The 20,486-nt window shown below is 41.6% G+C and overlaps 1 protein-coding gene and 1 non-coding gene across 3 annotated transcripts; one reads left to right on the top strand and one right to left on the bottom strand.

Annotated features, from left to right (window-relative positions):
• Positions 1 to 627: 627 nt before the first annotated feature.
• On the top strand, positions 628 to 710 carry trnal-cag (transfer RNA leucine (anticodon CAG)). Its single transcript has one exon. It is a non-coding gene; the product is annotated as a tRNA-Leu (tRNA).
• Positions 711 to 2,300: 1,590 nt separating this feature from the next.
• On the bottom strand, positions 2,301 to 20,444 carry gng2 (guanine nucleotide binding protein (G protein), gamma 2). 2 transcript variants are annotated; one of them, XM_069662129.1, is made up of 4 exons: positions 20,356 to 20,444; positions 7,680 to 7,756; positions 4,032 to 4,152; positions 2,301 to 3,367 (listed from the first exon to the last, which is right to left on the bottom strand). In XM_069662129.1, the coding sequence occupies exons 3-4, from the start codon at positions 4,116 to 4,118 to the stop codon at positions 3,239 to 3,241; spliced, it is 216 nt and encodes a 71-aa protein (XP_069518230.1). In that variant the 5' UTR covers positions 4,119 to 4,152; positions 7,680 to 7,756; positions 20,356 to 20,444; the 3' UTR covers positions 2,301 to 3,238. The 2 variants fall into 2 exon arrangements, with proteins under 2 accessions (XP_069518230.1, XP_069518229.1); XM_069662128.1 differs by lacking the exon at positions 20,356 to 20,444 and adding an exon at positions 19,957 to 20,192.
• Positions 20,445 to 20,486: the final 42 nt, after the last annotated feature.

Raw genomic sequence — 20,486 nt, 5'->3', positions numbered from 1 at the left:
AAACAAATAATAATCAAACATTAATATTTATATGCTAAGCTGAATGCTTACACATGTTCAACAGACATCTATTGTTTATTCCTATTGTCTTGATATCAATTCAATTTTCATCAGTAGCAGCATTTTTCTGTTATCTTTAATTTTCATCCTGAGAGATTAATAGTTTCCACATGACACGACACATTTCGGCGTATATGTCACCGTTTGACCTCATACACGTACACGAGTGAAATATTCTCGGCCGCTGCTGGGATGTTTAGTTTGGGTAGTCCTGGATACGAACCCGGTTCTTTCCGAGGGGCCAGCTCAGTCTTCTACACCTATCCGCGTCTGGCCTTCGCGGGGGTGCTTCCTTTAACTTCCCCTTTAACTGCCGAAAACGGAAGCTACGAATCGCAAACTAACTTAAGCGTCGTTGTCGAGTGCCAAATGTAACAGTTGACTGTAAACTGTAACTGATTAGAATTATGACGTATTTCTGCTCTAATATCAGCAGCGTCATGATAAGTCGTTGTTTTAGCGGCTCCTCAAACGTTTAGATCGAAGATATGGAACTACACATACGAGCATATGAGCACAAAAATAGTGATGACGTTATAATGACGTTGTGTGACGTAGCATTTATATGTCAGGATGGCCGAGCGGTCTAAGGCGCTGCGTTCAGGTCGCAGTCTCCTCTGGAGGCGTGGGTTCGAATCCCACTTCTGACAACAATCTTTTTTCCTAGTGTACAATATGCTTTTAATGAAGTATGAATGCAATGTAGAATGAAAAATATTTTTTTAAATACAGCTAACAAACAAATGTTGCTCTTTTTGATATGATCCCTTATGGTTGTGAAAAGTTGTTTGTGGTGTGCAGAATCAACAATCAGTTAACTCACCAGTTATGCTCTCAGATGTTACTTTACCCCAGGATTAGCCTTTAGTGTTAGTTTTGCAGTCTTTTCTGAAAGTCCCACTTCTGAAAGAAACGTTTTGCTGAAGTCTGCTGGATAAATGTTGTCATTTTTTGTATTGTATTGTGTTACTATCGTTGATGCTCCATAGAATAAACATTCAGCTAACACATCAATTTTGTTGTCTGCAACCTCATGTAACTCCTAGGATATAACAATAACAACATAGTCTCAATACATTCAAATACATTTTTCTAGTTACCATTTTTACTGATATGCATCTACAGTATACTCCTGTCAAGTTCCTTGTATGGAAAAAAAAAGATCTACAGATTCTATTTGTGAAGGCCATCATTTTGCACATTGCGTTTTTCTTCCTTATCATTTTACAGTTGAGCACATTATTGCCACAATGAGCAATAATGTCAGACGAACATCACCCTGCAGTTTCCCTAACAGTACCTGTAGAGGGCGTATCATCTCCTGCAACAAAGTAGTAAGTAGTGATGGTCTTTGGAAATGCTTTTCCAAAACTGCTATACGTGTTTTTACAAACTTTTATTTTGCGAACAAGTACTAATAAATGCCAGACTTCTTTATTTTAAAAACATAAAATAACAAGAGTGTTAGAGGATATTTAAGAGAGCAGTATGTCAGTGTAAATGACAGGGGATGCTTCTGAAATTATACCTTAATTTACGGTAAAGGTGTAACCATAAAAACATGGTGGGTGTGTCCGAAACCGCATACTGTCATACTAATCATACTAAACGTGACGTAAAATTGAGTATGTCATGCATTCCCATCTCATAGTATGCAATTTTGTGTATGCGAGAAATGCCCGGATGTTTGAGTATGAGACGGGAGCTCACTGGTTGTACTCAACCGCCCCAAAATGAATTGCGGCTATTCATCAGCTTCTACTATGGCGGAGATGGACCGGAGATCATACCGGACATACGTAAACGATTAAGTCACGTGATACGGAGAAGACGGCTCTGAGTATGATGCGAACGGCATCCTAATAGTCAGGTTAGTATGCAGTATGCAATACATACTGTTTGAGTACGTTAGTAGGCAGTACCATAGTATGCGGTTTCAGACACAGCCGGTGTACTAAGAGCCTCAACTAAGAGTTGTAACTTTTACTTGCAGAATAATTACATCATACATTTTGGTAAAACAAAAGTTAGTTTTAGAAAATAATAAGAGAAACCTAAGTTGATCATTTTATTAGTTAGCATATAAATACATATATTTAAAATATATCTAAGCCACCATATCAGTCCAAAAATCGGTTTAATTTTAAGCAGATAATCTATTAAAAAAATAATAGAAAGTTGTTATTTAGCCTGCAATGCAAAGCTTGAAATTGTGAGTGATTTATATGTGAGAGATGTCCTTGTTGAATCATTCTTTTTTTAATATGTTTTGGCACATCCATCTGGAGGCCGCCCCTGTTTCATACAATGTCCACATGAAAGGAAATAGAGAAGAAGACTGTCTGTTAATTTCATGCAGTAGTTAATGATACAAACACAAACATTCAGATCTCACAGCACAGCACAGTTTACTTGCTAGTCATTTTATACAAATAGTAGAAAGAGGGTTTGTATCTGAAGGAGACAAACTGCATCACATTTGCCAGATAGATGTCGATACACGGAGACTGATTTTCACACAGGTATTTTTAAAGAGAATCACAGGGTCGAATGTTTCACACATCCCATTAAAAAAGCTTTCACTAACCTGTTTGTAAGAAAAAAAAAGTGAACAGAGTCGTTCAGTAATCACGTACAGTTATAGAAAGATATCTAGGTCATAGGTAAAGTTGAAATAAACATAAAATAAACTTAAAAAAAACATTCCAATAATCAGGTGGCGTTTAGCGGTAGGCGTATTCTTGTTTGCTGTCCCCTAGTTTGCCCGACTCACCCACAAGCCATTTATCAACAGAACATTTGGAAGTCCCAGAAGAACCACAAAATATTTTTATTCTCATTTTATCTTTTTTTTTTTTCTTTTGTACACAACCTGAAGATCTGATAGGCTGTCCATTAGTCGTCACACTCCTCCTCCTCCTCATCATCATCCCTTTTGTGTCATCTAAAAGCACAGACCCCCTTCAACATGCTGCAACACCCCTTTAAAAAGCAATCAAAACCCCTTTAAATGGTTACACGTAAACTCTGTGGGTTTTCATTTGTGCACACGTTAGGTGCCGTTCAAGAAAGGGGGGCAATAATCGCCGTGCCCTCCTACTAGAAGATTTCTACGTATTTTTGAACATCCGCGTTCAAAGTCCCACACGGAGCAGGCTGCTGAAGGGCCACGATGTGTTTACAGGATGGCACAGAAGAACTTCTTCTCCCTGAACGGGTTCTCGGACGCTGGCACCGGTGATAACAGAGGGTCCTCTTTGGCGTGGGCTTCGCAGTATGACATTAAGTCTGCTGCTGCTTTTGACACCTGGAATTAAATAGACACACACATGTATACATCAGGATAAAAAAAGCAACGGAAAGCAAAGCTTGTGCCGTGACAGAACAAATCATCACACGTAGGTTTTGTTAGGTTTTTTACTACTTTATATTGGTGAGTTTAATGATTGTCACAGCTCAGTCTGACAGCCTTCAATCGCCAATTTTAAGAGCTGCTTTTTTAATCTATATACAGTATGTTTTATAGTTTTAAATAAATATTTTAGAGTTTGGAATACACAAGAACAAAGCAAACCGCTCTGTTTGCTTGTGTATGCCCTAATATCTTATTGGTTGCCTGAAGAAGCGCAACAGTGGAAATCTTTGATCTGTGGCCATTCATTTTTCCTTCACCCAGGTTTCAAGCTCAGATAAGGAAATCGCCTCCCAGCTGTGACTTTTAAACAAACATGAGAATGTAATATTATTGAGTTTTAAAGGTGACAGTCAGAATAGCTGTTTCTCAAAGACTACCAGGCTTTGTGCTAAGCCAGGATAACAAGCTTGCTACATATTTAACAGATATGAGAGTAGTATCAATCTTCTCAGGGAATCCGTGGAAAGAAAGCAACTAGGTGTACTCCCAGAAGTGTGCAACTATTCCTTTTTAACTCAGATAAAGCTTTACAAACTAAACCAGTGTGTCTGCTCACCTTTATCCTGTCGATGTTGGCCTCCATCTTCAGCTGTTCCACCAGCTTCCTGGCTTGAGCGATGCTGGCTGTGTTATTGCTCGCCATCGCCGCTGTCAGTCACAAGTCTTGGTTGCTCGGCCTGCGTGGAAGACAAAGTTACTCAAACATTGTAGTTCAAACACACCGATGAAAACAAGCACTGTAACATAGAAGGCATGCAAAGACGAGTGCTGGTAACAGAACACATACAACACAGACAGCTTATTATTTATGGTGTCAGTTGCTTGGCAGCCCATGACAGTGAGGGGGAGGCAGAATAGGTGGGAGGAGGGTGAGGGGGCAGTGTTTTGTCCAGCTCTATATTTAAATTATATAAAAGGATAATTAACATTACTGCCTTGGACTGGTAATTATGGTTTTCTTAACTACTTCTCATACTTTCTGACACTTTTTAAGTCCCTCAGTCCAACAAAGTGTTCACACTCTGCAGCCTGCAAAGGACCTAAAATCAATAGATGTCTTATTTGATCCAAGGTAGCAAAGGTCACCTCGCAGGCCACAGATGTTACAAAGCTACAGCATCGATTTATTTGCATTTCTGTCTCTGTCAAACTGTTTTATCACATAGTCCACAGTTTCCATCTGTCAGGATTGCCAATATTTCTGAGCTTGTTTGTCACGTAAGCATGCCAGACTCTGTGGACAAGACCTGCTCTCTCTGTAGGGATAAATAACTCTGAATAAGGTCACAATAACTCTACATTTCTTATATTTATACTCATGTAGACATACTCAAGATTTTTAGATTTAAAGTAATGATCTCTAAGATTTTCATTTAAATAAATGTCTGTTAAGTCACTATCTATCACCAAATAAGGTAACACAATGTTGATTGAGCCTATGGCCCACTAACTGGGTGTCTGGTGCGACATCCCTGGAAAAAATCACAAGCGGCGCCAAGTTAGTGACGTGTTTTCCATCACCCAGCTGTGATTGGTCTGCCAGAGAGGGTAGGCGGAGCTAAGCGACTGCTTTTTCCGCTCTCTGCAAGTGTTGCGAGTAAACAGTAATCTACTATGGCTGAACAAACAAAGAGAAGATGGATGACTACAGATACAACTTAAAAAGAAGTGAAAATCCAAAGAAAAAGAAACAAACTCGACGCTGAGATGAAGGCAAACAGTCTGAAAAGGAAATCGACCGTCAGCGAGGAAAATCAAGAGTTACAACCGGAGCCGACCGTGGACTCCGTTCAAAAGAGTAACAATTCAAATCACCATTTTCCAATGGTGTTTTTTGGTTTGGTTGAGATCTGTGAATTCTGAAGACCAAAGCATGATTCACATTGTTTCATCCTCATTAATCCATTCACTGAGACTCTGAGCCTGACTGATATTTTTCTCATTCAGGTTTTTCCTTTACTTTGTCTGAATCGGGTGACAGTTTTAGTTCAGTGTCCTCAGACGCTCCTCCGTCTTTTCTAACCTCTTTGATTAAATGGATCAAACTGTGGGGGCCCTGAAACAGCGTCATCCTTGCTGTGTGATCAATCTTCCCTGTGCCTCCCCTCCGTCATCCGTCTGTTTGCGCTGCGGTGTGACTCAGCGTGGGGTTAAGACTGATCTCAGCAAGGTGCAGGAGATGAGCATGAATATTGACGTCTCGCAGTGATACACCTGCGGACCGGTGAACTGATGTAAGATTTTCCGTCGTCGCTCTGACCCTGACCCCGATGACCCGATAATCAATTAAAACAACCACCAGATTGTCACGCCTGTACTAGGGTTGGACTGCATGGCAAAGTTAGAAGGAAATACAGACGTGGAGAGTTAATAGACTTGTATATTATTCACTGTCATTGTAATGGTCTCTGGAAATAGTTTTATAATACAATTTTAAGAGAATGTCTCTTTCCTCTCATTTACAGGACTGAAACATTTCCTCTGACAGCGCTGGAAAATCTCGACTCGCTGTCTTTACAAACCGAGTTACGATCTGAAGAGGATTCATGAGCGCAACCTGCAGCAGAGTTCGAAGGTATTAACAGTGTAACATAAACACTATGTTTTATAGTCTCTGCCGTTAAGAGATACAGGATGTTCTCACTCTGAGGAGAGCTTCACCTTCTAGGGTCATTCAAATCAGACTCTGGTGGGTGCCTAACAGTGTCAGACATCAAAGGAATAACTTGTTGGATTCTTTTCCTGTATCAAGTTCCTAGTTGGTACCAAATTGTCTAGTACATGTATTTTAATCTGCCGGGAAAATAATGACAAATACAAAATAAAGCGGGCCACAGACTTACTACAAATGTGTGATTGACAGGTACAAATTAGTCTTTGGTGTCTTTAGTAAAGAGGCCATAATATTGTTTCAACACTCGGGGGAGACGTCAAAACAGGCCATCATAGCACACACTATTGATAGGGAGACATTTCCCTCTTTGGAAAAGTAGAGCTCCTTTCTTTACGGAAAAATAATCAGACACTGTGACACAATAGCCTGGTTTTAGCGAGACATGATGTTTTATATAAATACCATAACAGCAAATGGAAAGTGTGTCTGGAGGGGCACAAAGACGAAGGACAGGAGCACCCAGTTTTGATTGTTACCTCTTGTTCCTTTGGACAGTTTGCACTGTACTTGGTACTACTGTGGTACTACCTAAATGCCATGGAAGTTAAAGAACTGTTTTCATTATAATTAATTTTAAGTTTTAATGTCGCGACCCAGCAATAGTATGCGTCAGTGAGAAGCACTGCCGTGGCATTAAAATCAGCATTAGTGGACACAGGTCCTAAGTAACCGTCTTTAACCAACTGAGTTAGCGGTGACTGACCTTATGGCCAGCTGATGATGATGATGAGCATTTTTATAGTATTAATTAATGAGTGTGGAGTCCTCATTCACAGAAGAAAATCAGCAGTGGTTCATGGATTGCTACAGGCTGTACCAAGGCACAGTGTTGCTTTTAAGCTCAATGTTAACATCAACATGCTAACATGCTCATTGTGACAATAGTTGCAACAAATTTAATGACACATTTGTTTGTTTGTTTTACATTTACTCATATTTTTGACAAAAACAAGCAGATATAAAACATGAGCAGATCAGGAAAGACATTCCTGCTTATCGTCAGTTGAGCGTGTGAGAATGCCACCCTGACATTTTGATATCTAGAGAGGGAGGGGTGAGGAGACGGTGGCATGCAGACCAGGCCAATTATTGTTCAAAAGCTAGTTCCTTCAAGGCAACTAACAGGCGTTATAGAGAGCAGATTAAGTATATTGTTTCCTGTCTTGTTTTCTTTCTGCCTTTGGATATAATTTAGATGCTTTTACCACAGACGTTGCTCATCTGTATATCATAAACCCTCTTGTGCTTCCTTCCTTCCTATCTGTCAGCTGCCAAAAATACCACCCTGAGATGTCGCACATGGTGTCAGCGAGCTGATAACTGTGACATCCGGACAGGCGCTGATAGATAAGGCATTTAAAAGGACACAGGCCTTAACTGTGTTCACTGTTGGAAACTTTAGAGGAGCTGCTCTAAGTCTTTGTCTGCTTGGAAACTGCTGCAAATTCGTACAGAGTTTGGTTCTATCACTGACCACTCATGCTGTAATGTTATGAAACTAAATTCCCTCCTCCTCTTGTCTTAACTTACCTTGTCTGCTTACTCCTCCGCACTCGGCCCGGCTGTCTGCCTGCAGTTCAGTCAGCAGTTTGCGTCCGCCCCGCTCTCTGCACATAGAGAAAAGGAGATAAAGAGAGGTTGAAGAAAGTGAGAATCAGGGGCAGAAGCTTTGCACACATCCTTTCCTGCATTACGGATAAATTATGCAGAGGCGTGTGTGTGTGTGTGTGTGTGTGTGTGTGTGTGTGGCGCTGATCCGATCACTGTGTGTCAAAATGTCACAGCTGGCTCTTTCAAACATGGCTAAGGGGGTTTTAAGGAGAAGCACCACAACAAACTGCAGAGAAAAAACAAAAATGGAACATAATTTACAAGTGAGATGAAAACATTGACATCACTCTGAAATCCGCCTGCTTAATTTGAAGCTAGAGCATAGCTTGGCTTAGCTTAGCTTAGCATAAAGACTGGAAACAACTACCTCTGCTCTTTTTGAATGGAACAAGAGGTAGATGAGAAGATCTGCACCACTCACATATCCCCCTGTCAAACATGATGCTACAGTCAGGAGGTAGTTAGCGAACATGAAGCTAAAGAGAGCTAGCTTAGCTTAGCTTAACATAAAGACCAGAAAAACAGCTACTTCTGCTCTTTCTGAAGGTAAGAAGAGATGGAAGAGGAGATTCATAACACTCTCATAACTGTTTGTTAAATATAAAACTAGAGCCAGATGGTAAGCTTAGCTTAGCTTAGCATAAAGACTGGAAACAGTGGGAAACAACTACTTCTGCTCTGTCTGAAGGTAACAACGGGTCGATGAGAAGATCGACACCTCTCTCAAATCCCTCTGTTAAACATTTGGAAATGTGCATACTTTGACAACATTGATACCACTCTATCATACAGTATGAAGCTACAGACAGCTAGCTTAGCTTAACATAAAGACCGAAAACAGCTAGTTCTGCTCTTGGTAAGAAGGTAAGAAGAGATGGAAGAGGAGATTCATACCACTCTCATAACTGTTTGTTCAATATAAAGATAGAGTCAGGAGATGGTTAGCTTAGCTTAGCATAAATACTGGGCTATGTGTTGGACTATTTCAGGAAGTCGTTGCTCTGAGAAATAGCTGAGAAATATCGGCATATAATCACCTGTAAAACCAAAACTTTTCATCTTTAAACCATGTACAGTTTTTACATGTGGATAAAGCCAGGCCAGCTGTTTCCCTTTGCTCCCAGTCTTTCTGCTAAGCTAACCATTTGCTGTCTGCATCTTCATAGACAAGAGTTTCTTATCTAACTCTTTGCAAACTTGTTGTTCCAAATTATATCAAACTATTCCTTTAAGTTGATATTCTGCTGGTGCTGACCCCTTCACCTCTACTCCTCTTCCTCTCCGTGTGCTCCTCTTTCCCTCTTTCTCTGGACCAACAGATTCATTCTTAACGCATCTGTGACTCTGGTGATCGGTGTTCTGCTGCCTCTGACAAATGGGTCAATTTCCCTGCATGAGCATATCTGCAGAGGAAGGGAAATCCACCCATCGTAAATCATGGTAGCATCCAACGGTAAAGCAACGTAACAGCAAGGCATCCATTACTAAAAACCTTGCCAACAGCAGCTAAAACCCCAGAGGCAGAGTATTCACGCAGTAATGAAAATGCTTACTGTTTGAAAACAAACAGAAAAAAGAGCAGGAGGTCTTACTGCACTGTATTCTCACCTCTCCGCATTTGCTGGAGTCTTTAATCCCACTGTTACACTGTGTTATGTAAGCTGTTTAATCATTTTTATCAGAGCAGAGCAGAGCAGTGATTCTTAAACCATCTGCTGAGCTGCTTCAGTTTGTAGCAGGATTGTGTTGTGGGTCTTTATAAGACAAAAGTATTTATAAAGTCAAATCATAGAAAGGGAATTCAATTTAAATATTGGTAGCGATGTCAAAGAGTATTCATTTGATACTTTTACTTTTTTCTACGTTTTATAAAATTTGAAAAAAAACTGTCAAACTGGTAAAGGAGCAACTCGCCCCTGGAAAAAGCCAGTCAGTCAAAGCTGGTGTTCTCTGTAATCGATAGAAGCAATAATATTTGAAATCGGTGCCATAGCTGTGGAGAAAGTTGTACAAACAGCTCGTGGTTTCGCCCGTTCTACATTCCTACAACACCCAACGTGCACTGCACCCCTCCCTCTGAAAGGAACAGCCCAGCGAGAGATGCTGGAGTGAAATACTACAGTTTCGCTGCAGGCAACGGCTCAGAGCTGTACAGAATCTGAAATACAACGAGAATATACCGGTGGATCGTTTGAAAAATCGTCAGGTCTGCAGTCTACATTTCAAACCTGACGATTTTGAACGAGACATGACATCGGAGGCGGGCGTCCTAGATTGAGGAACTGTAGTTTAGCGAGCTCCCTGGCCTCAGCCAGATGATGCATTTTACATAGTCTGGTGGAGGCTTTCCACGGCCCTCCAAAGACACAGAGAGTAATTGCATTTTTTTCTACCATAATGGCATTAGCTCTCCATAACAGCATGATAGGACTGAGGTTGGAAATCGGCTCTTTAAATTTTAATTTATCTGAACAACAACTTTTCCTGCATGAAGTGGTCGATAATTGGCAAAGTTGTGATTTCAATCAGAAACTCTGCTAACATAAAATAAGTAAAGGAGATTATATTCTGGTGTTTTTTGCTGCATTTAATAACTGACAGTTTTGAATAAATGGTGTTAAGGAAACGTGCAGAAAAACTTTTGCCAAAGACTTGAAAAAATAATATATTCTTTAAATGGAGCTTCTGCTTTTATAAATCAAATTTTAATGGTCAAATATTCCTGCTTCAAATGAAAGCCTTGTTGGCCTTTCAGGAGTCTCACAGCAGAGTAAATATGTAAAACACAGTTACAACTAATCACAAATATTGACATTACCTCTGCTGCTGAAAGATGAACTCATATGTCAAACAAAGTGAGAGTCATGTGACCTGTCACTTGTGACTTGTGGAGTTTTATTTGTTCAGACCATGCGCACACAGAGAGATCCGGCTTGTCAATCATCAGACATCACATTTACACCTGGGAGTGTCCCAGGAAATCTAGACAAGCATCTGATGTTGGTGTTCTGCTGGTTTGGAAGTAGCTCAGATGTGAAAATAAAGACTTAAGAGTGTTTGTGTTTCCACTGAACTTGACATCAATTAATTAATTGATTTATGAAATAATTACTAAACAGAGCCTGGCAAAATCCCTTAAAGTAAACATGAAACCACGTGTTTCAGATAATTTCCATACAATATAGTAGTTAGTAGTAGTATAAGTACACTCTTAAAAACTTGCATGGGATGTTCCATCTTCCACCTTGGACAAAAGTCTACCTTATGTCGAAGTAAAATTATCTATAAAAGCTCATGCAGCTACAAAATTCTGCAAATGTATTTTCATACTGAAGAAATCACGTGCTGGAAACCAGTGGCTGCCTGGAACAGCAGAAACAAGGATCAGAAAATATCTAATGACTACATGCATGAGAAAGATGCCAAACTGAATTAACTCCCCTTTCAGCTGCTTGTTTTGGTTCTATAGTCCAAATGTTAGCTATTTTAGTTTGCTCTCAAACTCTTAAAAACCAACTGTAAACTATTTGTGACCTGCCAAACAGCAGGCAACGTTAGCAGCTAAAAAGCCAGACTTTTGTTGGTAGAGACCAAAACTGGAGCTCAAAGAGAGTCAATATGGGATTAACATGTATTCGGGGGACAAAAAGACAACTCCAAATGAATGATAGTCTTGCTTGTAACTGGGTAGATAAAAGACTTTTGGTGTGTTAGCATTGTGCTTTCAGCTTATTTCTACTGACCTACATCTACTGACTAAAAACAGTTTCAGGTCCTTGCTGCACTCTTACCTTCACTCTCTTTCTGTTTCATTCCTCCACTCTTTGATGCGTTTACTGTATGCTGCAAAAAGGCCAAGAAAGCCAACTGTTCTTAAAAATGAAAAACACTGCTGAGTTTGATTTCCCTGCGAACTGTTTGCATCATCACATTCATGTTGCAGAGCAGCAGTGAGATCAGGGGATGAGAGACAGAGAGATTTAGAACTGAGTGTGCTTTTTTTTTAATCTTAATGCTTTGGTAATATTGTTCTCTACTTTTTTTGCCAGTGAAGCATCGTAAACTAAAGAAGAAGTCAGAGAGATGCATTATGGGTCGTGACTGGTGATCCATTTCTCTCCTGTGTTGTAGCCTTCTGCTTCCCATTCCTCCCCGTGTAGCGGACAGGTGTTCAGTGATGGGACTTAAACACCCCCAGCACGCCCCGTCCTGCTGCTAACACCGTCGAATCAATCTGACCCCCTCTGTCGTCCTTCCCCTGCCATTTTGAGCCGTTTTGAACCCCTTCCTCCGGGTTTTTCAGGGGGTCTGTGTTCGTGACGAGGCCCTCCACAGATGTGATTATAACTGCTGCTCGACTCCGGGTGTCGCTGACTTAAAGGGTGATTAAGCGCCGCGGGAAACATCCTGGTGAGGAAAATATAATTCCTGGCCTGTCGAGAGTGATGATCTCTGACGCACTCCCACACACGCTCGGTTCTTTTTCCACCCTTTTCTTTTGGTAGAGAACACCTTTTTTATCCCATTTTTTTTTACACCATTCAAAGACAGAAAGCGGCCATGCAGGGAGTGATCTGTCCTCTGTGATGCCCAGGGTGTGAAATTAGAGCGTGGTAATTAAAAATCTGTCCCCAGCTCAGCCATCTGGACCCAGGAGAGCCTGTGATTAACCTGCGAGGGTCTGCAGGGACGCAAGGAGGCAGGATGGGAACTCTGCTTAGAGATAACCCGGGCTAAGTTTTTAGGGCAACTAAGCCTAGCCCCCTTGGTTTACCTTTGCTAAGTTTCTGTGTGGTAAATGTAGTTTTCTGCATAAACAAAAATTGTAGTACTTTTGAAACAGTTGGTATTTCACTTATGAAAGGGGGTAGACAAAAGCAGGCTTCCTATTTATAGCCCACAACGGTTGAATTTTTCACCAAAAGTAACCAGCAGATTTTATCAGCTAATGTTAGCTAGCTTATTCAGCTAACGTTAGCACCGAGAGTTGGTGGCAAACACCATGTTTGCCAGTGTTTTTAATATGCCCAACTGTCCTGCTTTCAAAGTCAGTTTGTTTTTGTTTTGTTTTTAGGCGCCTGACACTTGATGGCTGAATATATTCTCTTAAAGGCTGACGCTAAAGCTGCGTGTCCCAGGCTAAACATTAGCATCCTCACAGTCCTGTGATTCATGTGGAAGAAATGGAAATTGAGAAACAGCTTTGTGCTTGTATTCCAGTGTAGATGTATTTCTGGTATTATAAGCAATTTAAAAAGTAAGAGCAGACTGCTTTTCCATGCTAGCATAACCTTGTTTGGTTGCCTTATTAGAGAAAAGGTTTCGTATACCCAATAAGCTGGCAAACGTGGCACAATGTCAGATTATGTTGGCTGGGTAAAGTCCAGTAAAGAGCAGCTAACGTTAGCATAAACTTTAAGGAAACTGCACAGTGGATTTGCTAGTCATTAGCAGTTTTTAACCCCAGAAACACATGTAGATAGCTTTTAATATGTTCCTCTGCCTTGGTAAGTAGCTTCCGGTTAGCCTACTGCTGTATTTAGTTAGCTAGTTAGCCATACGAGCAAACCATTTTAGCTAACGTTAGAGAAGTAAAAAACACAGTTTGATGCATTTATAACAATGATTTTGGTTTTGGAAGTGCTTAAAAAATAGATCCTAACTATTCAAAAGCTTGACTGACCTGTGGTGTCTAATTATACTTGCTAAACTATGACTGGACAAACCTTGTTAGGAGGAACAAAATAGCAAATGGGGAATTATATTTTGCAGGAATTGGAGGGAGCTTGAACCAGGAGCCCTGACTTTAAAGAGTTGTTTATATGTTGCTATTTACCACAAGCTGCCAGTCAGGAAAAAACTACTTTTTCTTCTTATATGGATGAGCTGCGCCCTTAAAACAGCTGAGCGTGTCATGCTTAAGAAAGAAAACTGAGAGGCTACTTTGTTTATCACATGAGAAAACCTCCTGACTCTCATCTCGTTACTGTAAAAGCTGAGACGATTCTTTTCTGTGCTGACCGAGTCACTTTTTTGTGCGTGTTTTACTACAAAAACCCCACTGCGGATTTTCAAAAATGCAAGCCTGTTTCTTATTATTTCTTCAAAGACAAAGCAGCAGCGGTGCATGAGCAGGCAGAAGCGCTCGCACGCACGCAGAAAGTTCAGTCATCGAGGCCTCGCAGTGTGAGCGAGTGACTGTACCGTCCTCAGTTTGTCATAGGACAATGAGGTGCAGACTGAGATGTCACCAAGTAACAAGATGCAGTTAGGGACACACTCAAAGATTTGTAGAGCTGTGAATTGTCAGGAGAAGTTGCACAGAAAGAGAGCAGAAAAGAGAAAGTTAATATAACACCTGGAAAGTTTAGTATATTAGTGTGACAAAAAAAGGCTGCGATGTGGCGATAATATCTTCTTCCAGAGCGGCTTTTACAGCGACCGCAGCAAGGAGAAGTAACATAAAACTGACCTCCAGAGTTATTAATGAACACGATCAAGAGGATATTGACTATTGAATGTAACAGAGCACGGATCCCTGCCCTTGAATCGGAGAAAGGACGCCCCTCCCTGTGCACACAAACACAGGGACACAGGACACAGAGAGCGGAGCGTCCTTCTGCATCACTACTTCTGTTACGCAGGACTCAGACCTGGAGATGACCTCCGGGCTCTGACAGCCATTAAAGAGGAACGTTTGGAAAAAGTTCAGTCCCAAAAAAGTGTAACAAAGACTGTTGAATAATGATCTACTATAAAAACATGTTTTTCTTCTTTAGCTAGATTTATTAGCGTCTTTCCCCTGGAATTAACTTGCATTGACGTGAGCCTGTGCAGTCAGTATTTACAGCATGTTAATGTAATTATGATGCGTCTACTCAATCAATCATTCAATTTATTTGTCACATGTAATCAGATAAAATACAATTACAGTGAAATGTAATCCCGTCAGTTCCTCCAATTTATGCTCCAACAACAGTGAGCTCAGCGTCAGGACTTCTGGTCGCTGAGCAGTGTCATTCTTTGCAAAGACCTCCTGTCCTCTCTTCTCTCTCCAATCTTTACACAGAAAAAGGGTCACCTGGTTGAGCGACGCCATCTGGCTCAAGGTTTGGTGTCACAAAAAGCTCCCGAAATCTCGCCTGAATACAGGTGTCCTTATAGCACCTCAGTGGTTTGGATCCTGACTGCATGTGGAAGGGTTTAGTTTCATTCATGACTTTTTAAAATGCTTCTTCTGTAGAATCTCAAAACTTAAAGTATTTCGCCATAATAATGCACATTTGTGACTTTATAGGTGATGATTGCAGTTTAAATTTAAATTACGTTTAGTTTAAAAGACAAAAACTTGAGATATTAAACAAATTAGCTCAACACAAAAGCCTTGTCAGGATAGCTAGCTAGCTGATAAAGCTTTTGTGTTGAACAAGCTAGGTAGCTAGTTACCGGAAACGTGCCCAACAAAATGGTAAATGCTGGGGATGAACTCAATGCAGCTGTCCAACTTGATTTAAGTCAATTTACATACATAGATCTCTTATATCTGCAATTTGATTTCTACATCTTTAATTGCGCCAAGCAAAGGCTCAGCTTGTCTGTCACTTGAAAATGACAGGTGGGATAGACTTGCTACTGAATAGTCAGGCCAAAACAAACCAAAATAATCCGTCTACCAACAAGTAAAAGGCTGCCATGAACACAATGTCAGGTTGATTGAATGAAGTAAAACAAAACAGCACTTTTTCCTTGTGTGGATCACCTACTATCTTTGTACTTTTCAGGATCACAATGCTTATAGCAAGAATCTTCCTAGGTTAATGACATTACTTTGTGTGTTTCTTAAATATTAAAGTTGTAATCTCGAAGGTCCCAATTTCGTTCTCTTTGGCGCCACCTATGGCGATAAACACGGAGCACACTTCCCAGATATCTAGTGTTGCATGTGTGACGTCCACAGTTGGTTCCGGTTGTAACAGTTGTAACTCTAGACTGTTTGCTTCGTCTGAGCGTCGAGTTTGTTTCTTTTTCTTTGGATTTTCAATTCTTTTTGAAGTTGTATCTGTAGTCATCGATCTTTTCTTTGTTTGTTCAGCCATAGTAGATTACTGTTTACTCGCAACACTTGCAGAGAGCGGAAAAGCAGCCGCTTAGCTCCGCCTACCCTCTCTGGCAGACCAACCACTGCTGGCTGATGGAAAACGCGTCACTAACTGACACGCGCCACAGACACAGACAGGCTCAATCATCTTTGTTTTACCTCATTCGGCGATAGATAGTGACTTAACAGACATTTAATTCAATTAAAATCTTCGAGATTATTACTTTAAGCTATGAACATCAGGTAAGTATTTAACTTTCGTTAAGCATATGCAACATTTGATAATAATAACGTTTATTTCTCGATGTATTAGCCCCTATTAACTCTAAAATTGACCCTAACTCTCTTTTTCCATCCTCGTGCTGCTGCCTCTCGGTCAGACCACCGCCACCCGTGAATATTCGATTACCCTGGACATCTGTGCCATCCCCAGCATGTCCTACCCATCCTGCCATCTTAGAGATTGTGGTGTGTGTGTGTGTATTTGTGTGTCTGTGCTTGGGGTTAATCTAGGTCCCAGAAGGGAGGGGGGGGGGGGGGGAACTCAGTGGCCCAGGAAATGATGCATCTCCTGGGAGTCAAGAAGGCAGCAGGGAGAAGGCTTATTGCTCCGGGGGGCACAAATGTGGTCTATTATGTTTATTAAATCAAACGATCAAGGCCCGGCATGTTTCTTCTTTGTAAGATCAAAGCAGAGACCAAGTGCTATTCCCTCCTCACACAAACGCTTAAAGACTGCTGTTTAAAACCTTTTAAACGTGTGTTATGTATCTGCAGTGTAGTGAAGGGGGTAGAAACAATGCACGACACTACAGCTGCATACTTTGGAAGCATCCAAAAACAGGAGACGTGTTCTTGTGTGATCAGAATTGAAGATTTCCCTGCTCACTTTCCCTGAAGCTGCTTTTCTCCTCTGAAAATTAAATCTTGTAGCGACCGGTGCGATTGCCAATTATGACGGTAAACTTCCCATCCCGTGTGTCAGAAATGATTGCTTTACCAGCCTTTGTGTACATAAAACTCTCTTCTCCCTGCTTAAGCTGTGAAGACTCAGCAGGACTTTTGCAATTGCTTTGAGTGAGGAGGCATAAACATACTTCTCCTCTGGAATCAATCTGCATGCCAAGAATAACAGGCCCGACTCCTGAGCCGTTAACAATATTACAAACATCCGGACTTGTTTAGATTCTGCTGAGAGGATGAGTGTGCTGCTCGGACTGTTCCAGACTCTGACTCGCTCTGATCGTAAGATAAAAGTGATGAAAGTGTGTCTGCTTTGAGAAGTGCTCTGCTAGCTGCCAGAAACTTCATTTTGTAGGCCGTTCTTCCACAGGTGAAGACTTGGGACCTGGATCCAACTTAAGTCACCTAAATCCTAACTGCTTAGAGACTTTACTACCGAAAGACTTAAGATTAGAGAGTACACTGTTGTAATTGTTAAGTCCAAGAAAAGAGGCTACAGGCTTGAACATCAAACTCAAATCAAAGTCCCAAGTTTTGCCCTCAAGTTTTCCATCAGCCAGCAGTGGTTGGTCTGCCAGAGAGGGTAGGCGGAGTTAAGCGACTGCTTTTCCGCTCTCTGCAAGTGTTGCGAGTAAACAGTAATCTACTATGGCTGAACAAACAAAGAAAAGATCGATGACTACAGATACAACTTCAACAATAGGTGAAAATCCAAAGCAAAAGAAACAAACTCGACGCTCAGATGAAGGCAAACAGTCTGAAAAGGAAAGCGACCGTCAGCGAGGAAAATCAAGAGTTACAACCGGAGCCAACTGTGGACGTCACACATGCGACACTGTCTGGATATCTGGGAAGTGTGCTCCGGCAATTACCGTTTATCACCACAGGTGTCGCCAAAGGGAACGAAACTGAGATCTTCAAGATTACCTCCACAGCAAGACCCGACTTAAGTCACTAGAAGAAGAAGTAAAAAGAGAGACAGTTGTTTGGACAACTTGAGATCGACTCCTCAAACAAATTAATAACAGCTTTGTAGACTTGGACTCGAGTCAGACTCAAATAACATAAAAATAGGAAATTGAACCTTCACTTAGAACTGACACCTTTGAGACTTGACTCTCTTTAGACTTGACTTTAGATTTCAAAAGTCTCTTTTTGGCCTTCAAAGACTGCAGATGAGACTGTCAGACAAGACTTGACTGTTGACTTGTACTTTTCCCAATAGGCTTGAAAACTCTGGAAGAAAAATAAGATCATAAGACTTGAATTGGATTAGATTGCTGTGAGATTTACTTTCTTGAGTCTTGACTCCTTAAAGACTTGAAAGCTAAAATAATCAAAGTGTCAGGTTCTGACCTGTTAAACTGAAGGCTTGAGTGGACTTGGAACTTAGAATTGAGACCTGAGATTCGAAAGCAAAAACATTAAACCCGAAATGTTTGCCACTAAATCTGACTTGTGACTTGACGATGAAGAGATGCCACAGGATAATTGAAAACAGCTCTGGAGACTTGGACTCGAGTCAGACTGAAATTACACAAAAATGAGGAGTTGGAAATTCACTTAGACAAAACAGCTGAGAGACTCGACTCCTACAAGAGTTGGCTTATGATCTTAAACGCCTCATTTCTTCCTTCAAGGAGGAGAGACTTTAGGTGAGAGTTGAATTGAACTTGAACTTGAATTGATTGAAAGGCCCTAAAACTTGGACTCGAATGATCCTTAAAGACTTGACTTGAACTTCCTTTGAAAGACTCAAAAGCAGCTGTGGATGCTTTTCATCCAGACGGACCACATCACGGTCGAATAAGCTTAAGACCCAAAATCAACAGTCAGAAGCAAACAAGTGCAGCGAGTACAAAGGTCGAAGCATTCAGCGCAACAACATCCTTCCTGCCTCCCTATGACGCCTCCTGAATCTCTTGGAAACAAGCTTGAAGTATGAAAAGCACAGGTTCACAGGGAGGAGACTTCAACAAGAATGAAGCTTTTAGGAAGACAAGCCGAGAAACTTCTCTAACTTTTGCTTTGCCTTTTGTTTGAAGGCAGCGATGGGAGTTGGGAGGCGTGGATGGATGCTCATTCTTTCGTATTCTTTCCCAATATTCCTCCCTTACTACCTCCCTCATTGTGTCCGGGAAAACTCTCAAGGTTTCTTGTAAATCCTTGAACATTTTTTTCCCCCCAGTCTCAACATCTCTGTGTGTGTGTGTGTGTGTGCGGACCAATCTTTGGCCTTGGAGCAGCTTGCCTTCGAGATACAGTACGAGCCGCCCCGTACGTGAGCTCTTGCGTAATTGTGACTCGCTGTGTGTAACAGGCCTGTATATGTAACACACAACAGCACACGCAGGATTGGACGATTCTAAGCGTGAGTTGTACGTGACGATGCTTTTGTGTGACGAGCCTGCTTTCGTTTTCTCAGTTTTCCTGTGAACGCATGACCCTGTCAGCGGCTGTATCTGTCTATGAGCAACATAAAAACACAACCCCCCCCTCCCTCCTCTTCCTCCTCCTCCTCCTCCTCTGACCATCTGCCTGGTACAAACACTACATAGACCTTGTGTGCTTTCTCCTCGCGGTAAAGAGAGAGTTGAGAATGAAAGATAAAACCCTGACAGAAGGCTTTTGGCATTCCTTATTGGTTTCCTTTTCCTCTATCCTTCACGCCCCCTTTCGCCACATCTCCCCTCTTCATCTTCCCCTCTGTGTCTCTTATTCATCCCCTCTGCTCGTGCAAATATCCCTTGAAACAGATGCCCTTAATTCCTCTGGCTCCACATTATAAGATCAGCCCAATCCTTAGGGAAGAATGAGAAAAAAGGAGGGAGAAGGGAGGAAGGGAGTCCATTCTCTTATTTCCCCTAACATGTAAGAAAGGAGGTACAAGATGGGGGGGAAATAAAGCAGCAGCCCACCTGACAACGAGGAGGTTTTACAGATTTAAGAGGGAGGAGGGGATTCCAGCCAGTGGCATCAATCTCGCCTCTCGAACGCTGACAAAATGACAGCGTGGAAATGAAAAAAATCCCCCCTCCTCCACTGGATCACACCCTGCTTTAGATGCAATTAACCCATCTGCTACAGAAACAGAAAATAAATAACACCTGCCCTCAAATATGGTTACAATCCTACCTTTTTTCTGTGTGTGTGTGTTTCGTCTCCGTCTGTGATCCCAAACACATCCAGTCCTGTGGAGTAGTATCCACGCTCTTTCTGTCACACACAAACACACACACAGTCAGTCAGCGAGCAAGGGAAGGCGAGTGCATCCACGCTCACAACACACACTCCTCTCTCTGTATGCCTCCCTCTCTCTCTCTCTCGCTCTCTCTGCTCCAGCTGAGATCCTCCCTGCCTCCCTCCTCACTGCTGCTCTGAGTCTCCACCCTTCAGGCTGCGAGAAACTACCCTTCTCCTCCTCCCCCTGTCTTTCTCTTTTCTGCTATCTCTACACACTCCCTCCGCCTCCCAAAGGTCCACAGGAAAAGCCTCGGCTGTCTCTCTAAATGCCGACAGTAAACAAATGCATACCAGGAAAGCTGACAGTCTGGACAAGCTGCATTTCCGTCGTGATAAATATTCATAGTGGTCCCAGCGTACGTGTCAGCTGCTCGTTTTGTTTCTCCTTAACTCACATTTGCCTAATTAAGTCTGCTGTGTTA

The sequence above is a fragment of the Semicossyphus pulcher genome, unplaced genomic scaffold (assembly GCF_022749685.1).
Source record: "Semicossyphus pulcher isolate SPU_LCO1_2020_fin unplaced genomic scaffold, fSemPul1.0.p SCAF_14, whole genome shotgun sequence".
NCBI classification, from domain to species: domain Eukaryota; kingdom Metazoa; phylum Chordata; class Actinopteri; order Labriformes; family Labridae; genus Semicossyphus; species Semicossyphus pulcher.
The sequence above is the reverse complement of the archived record's forward strand: the minus strand, read 5'-3'. Positions and strand labels throughout refer to the sequence as shown.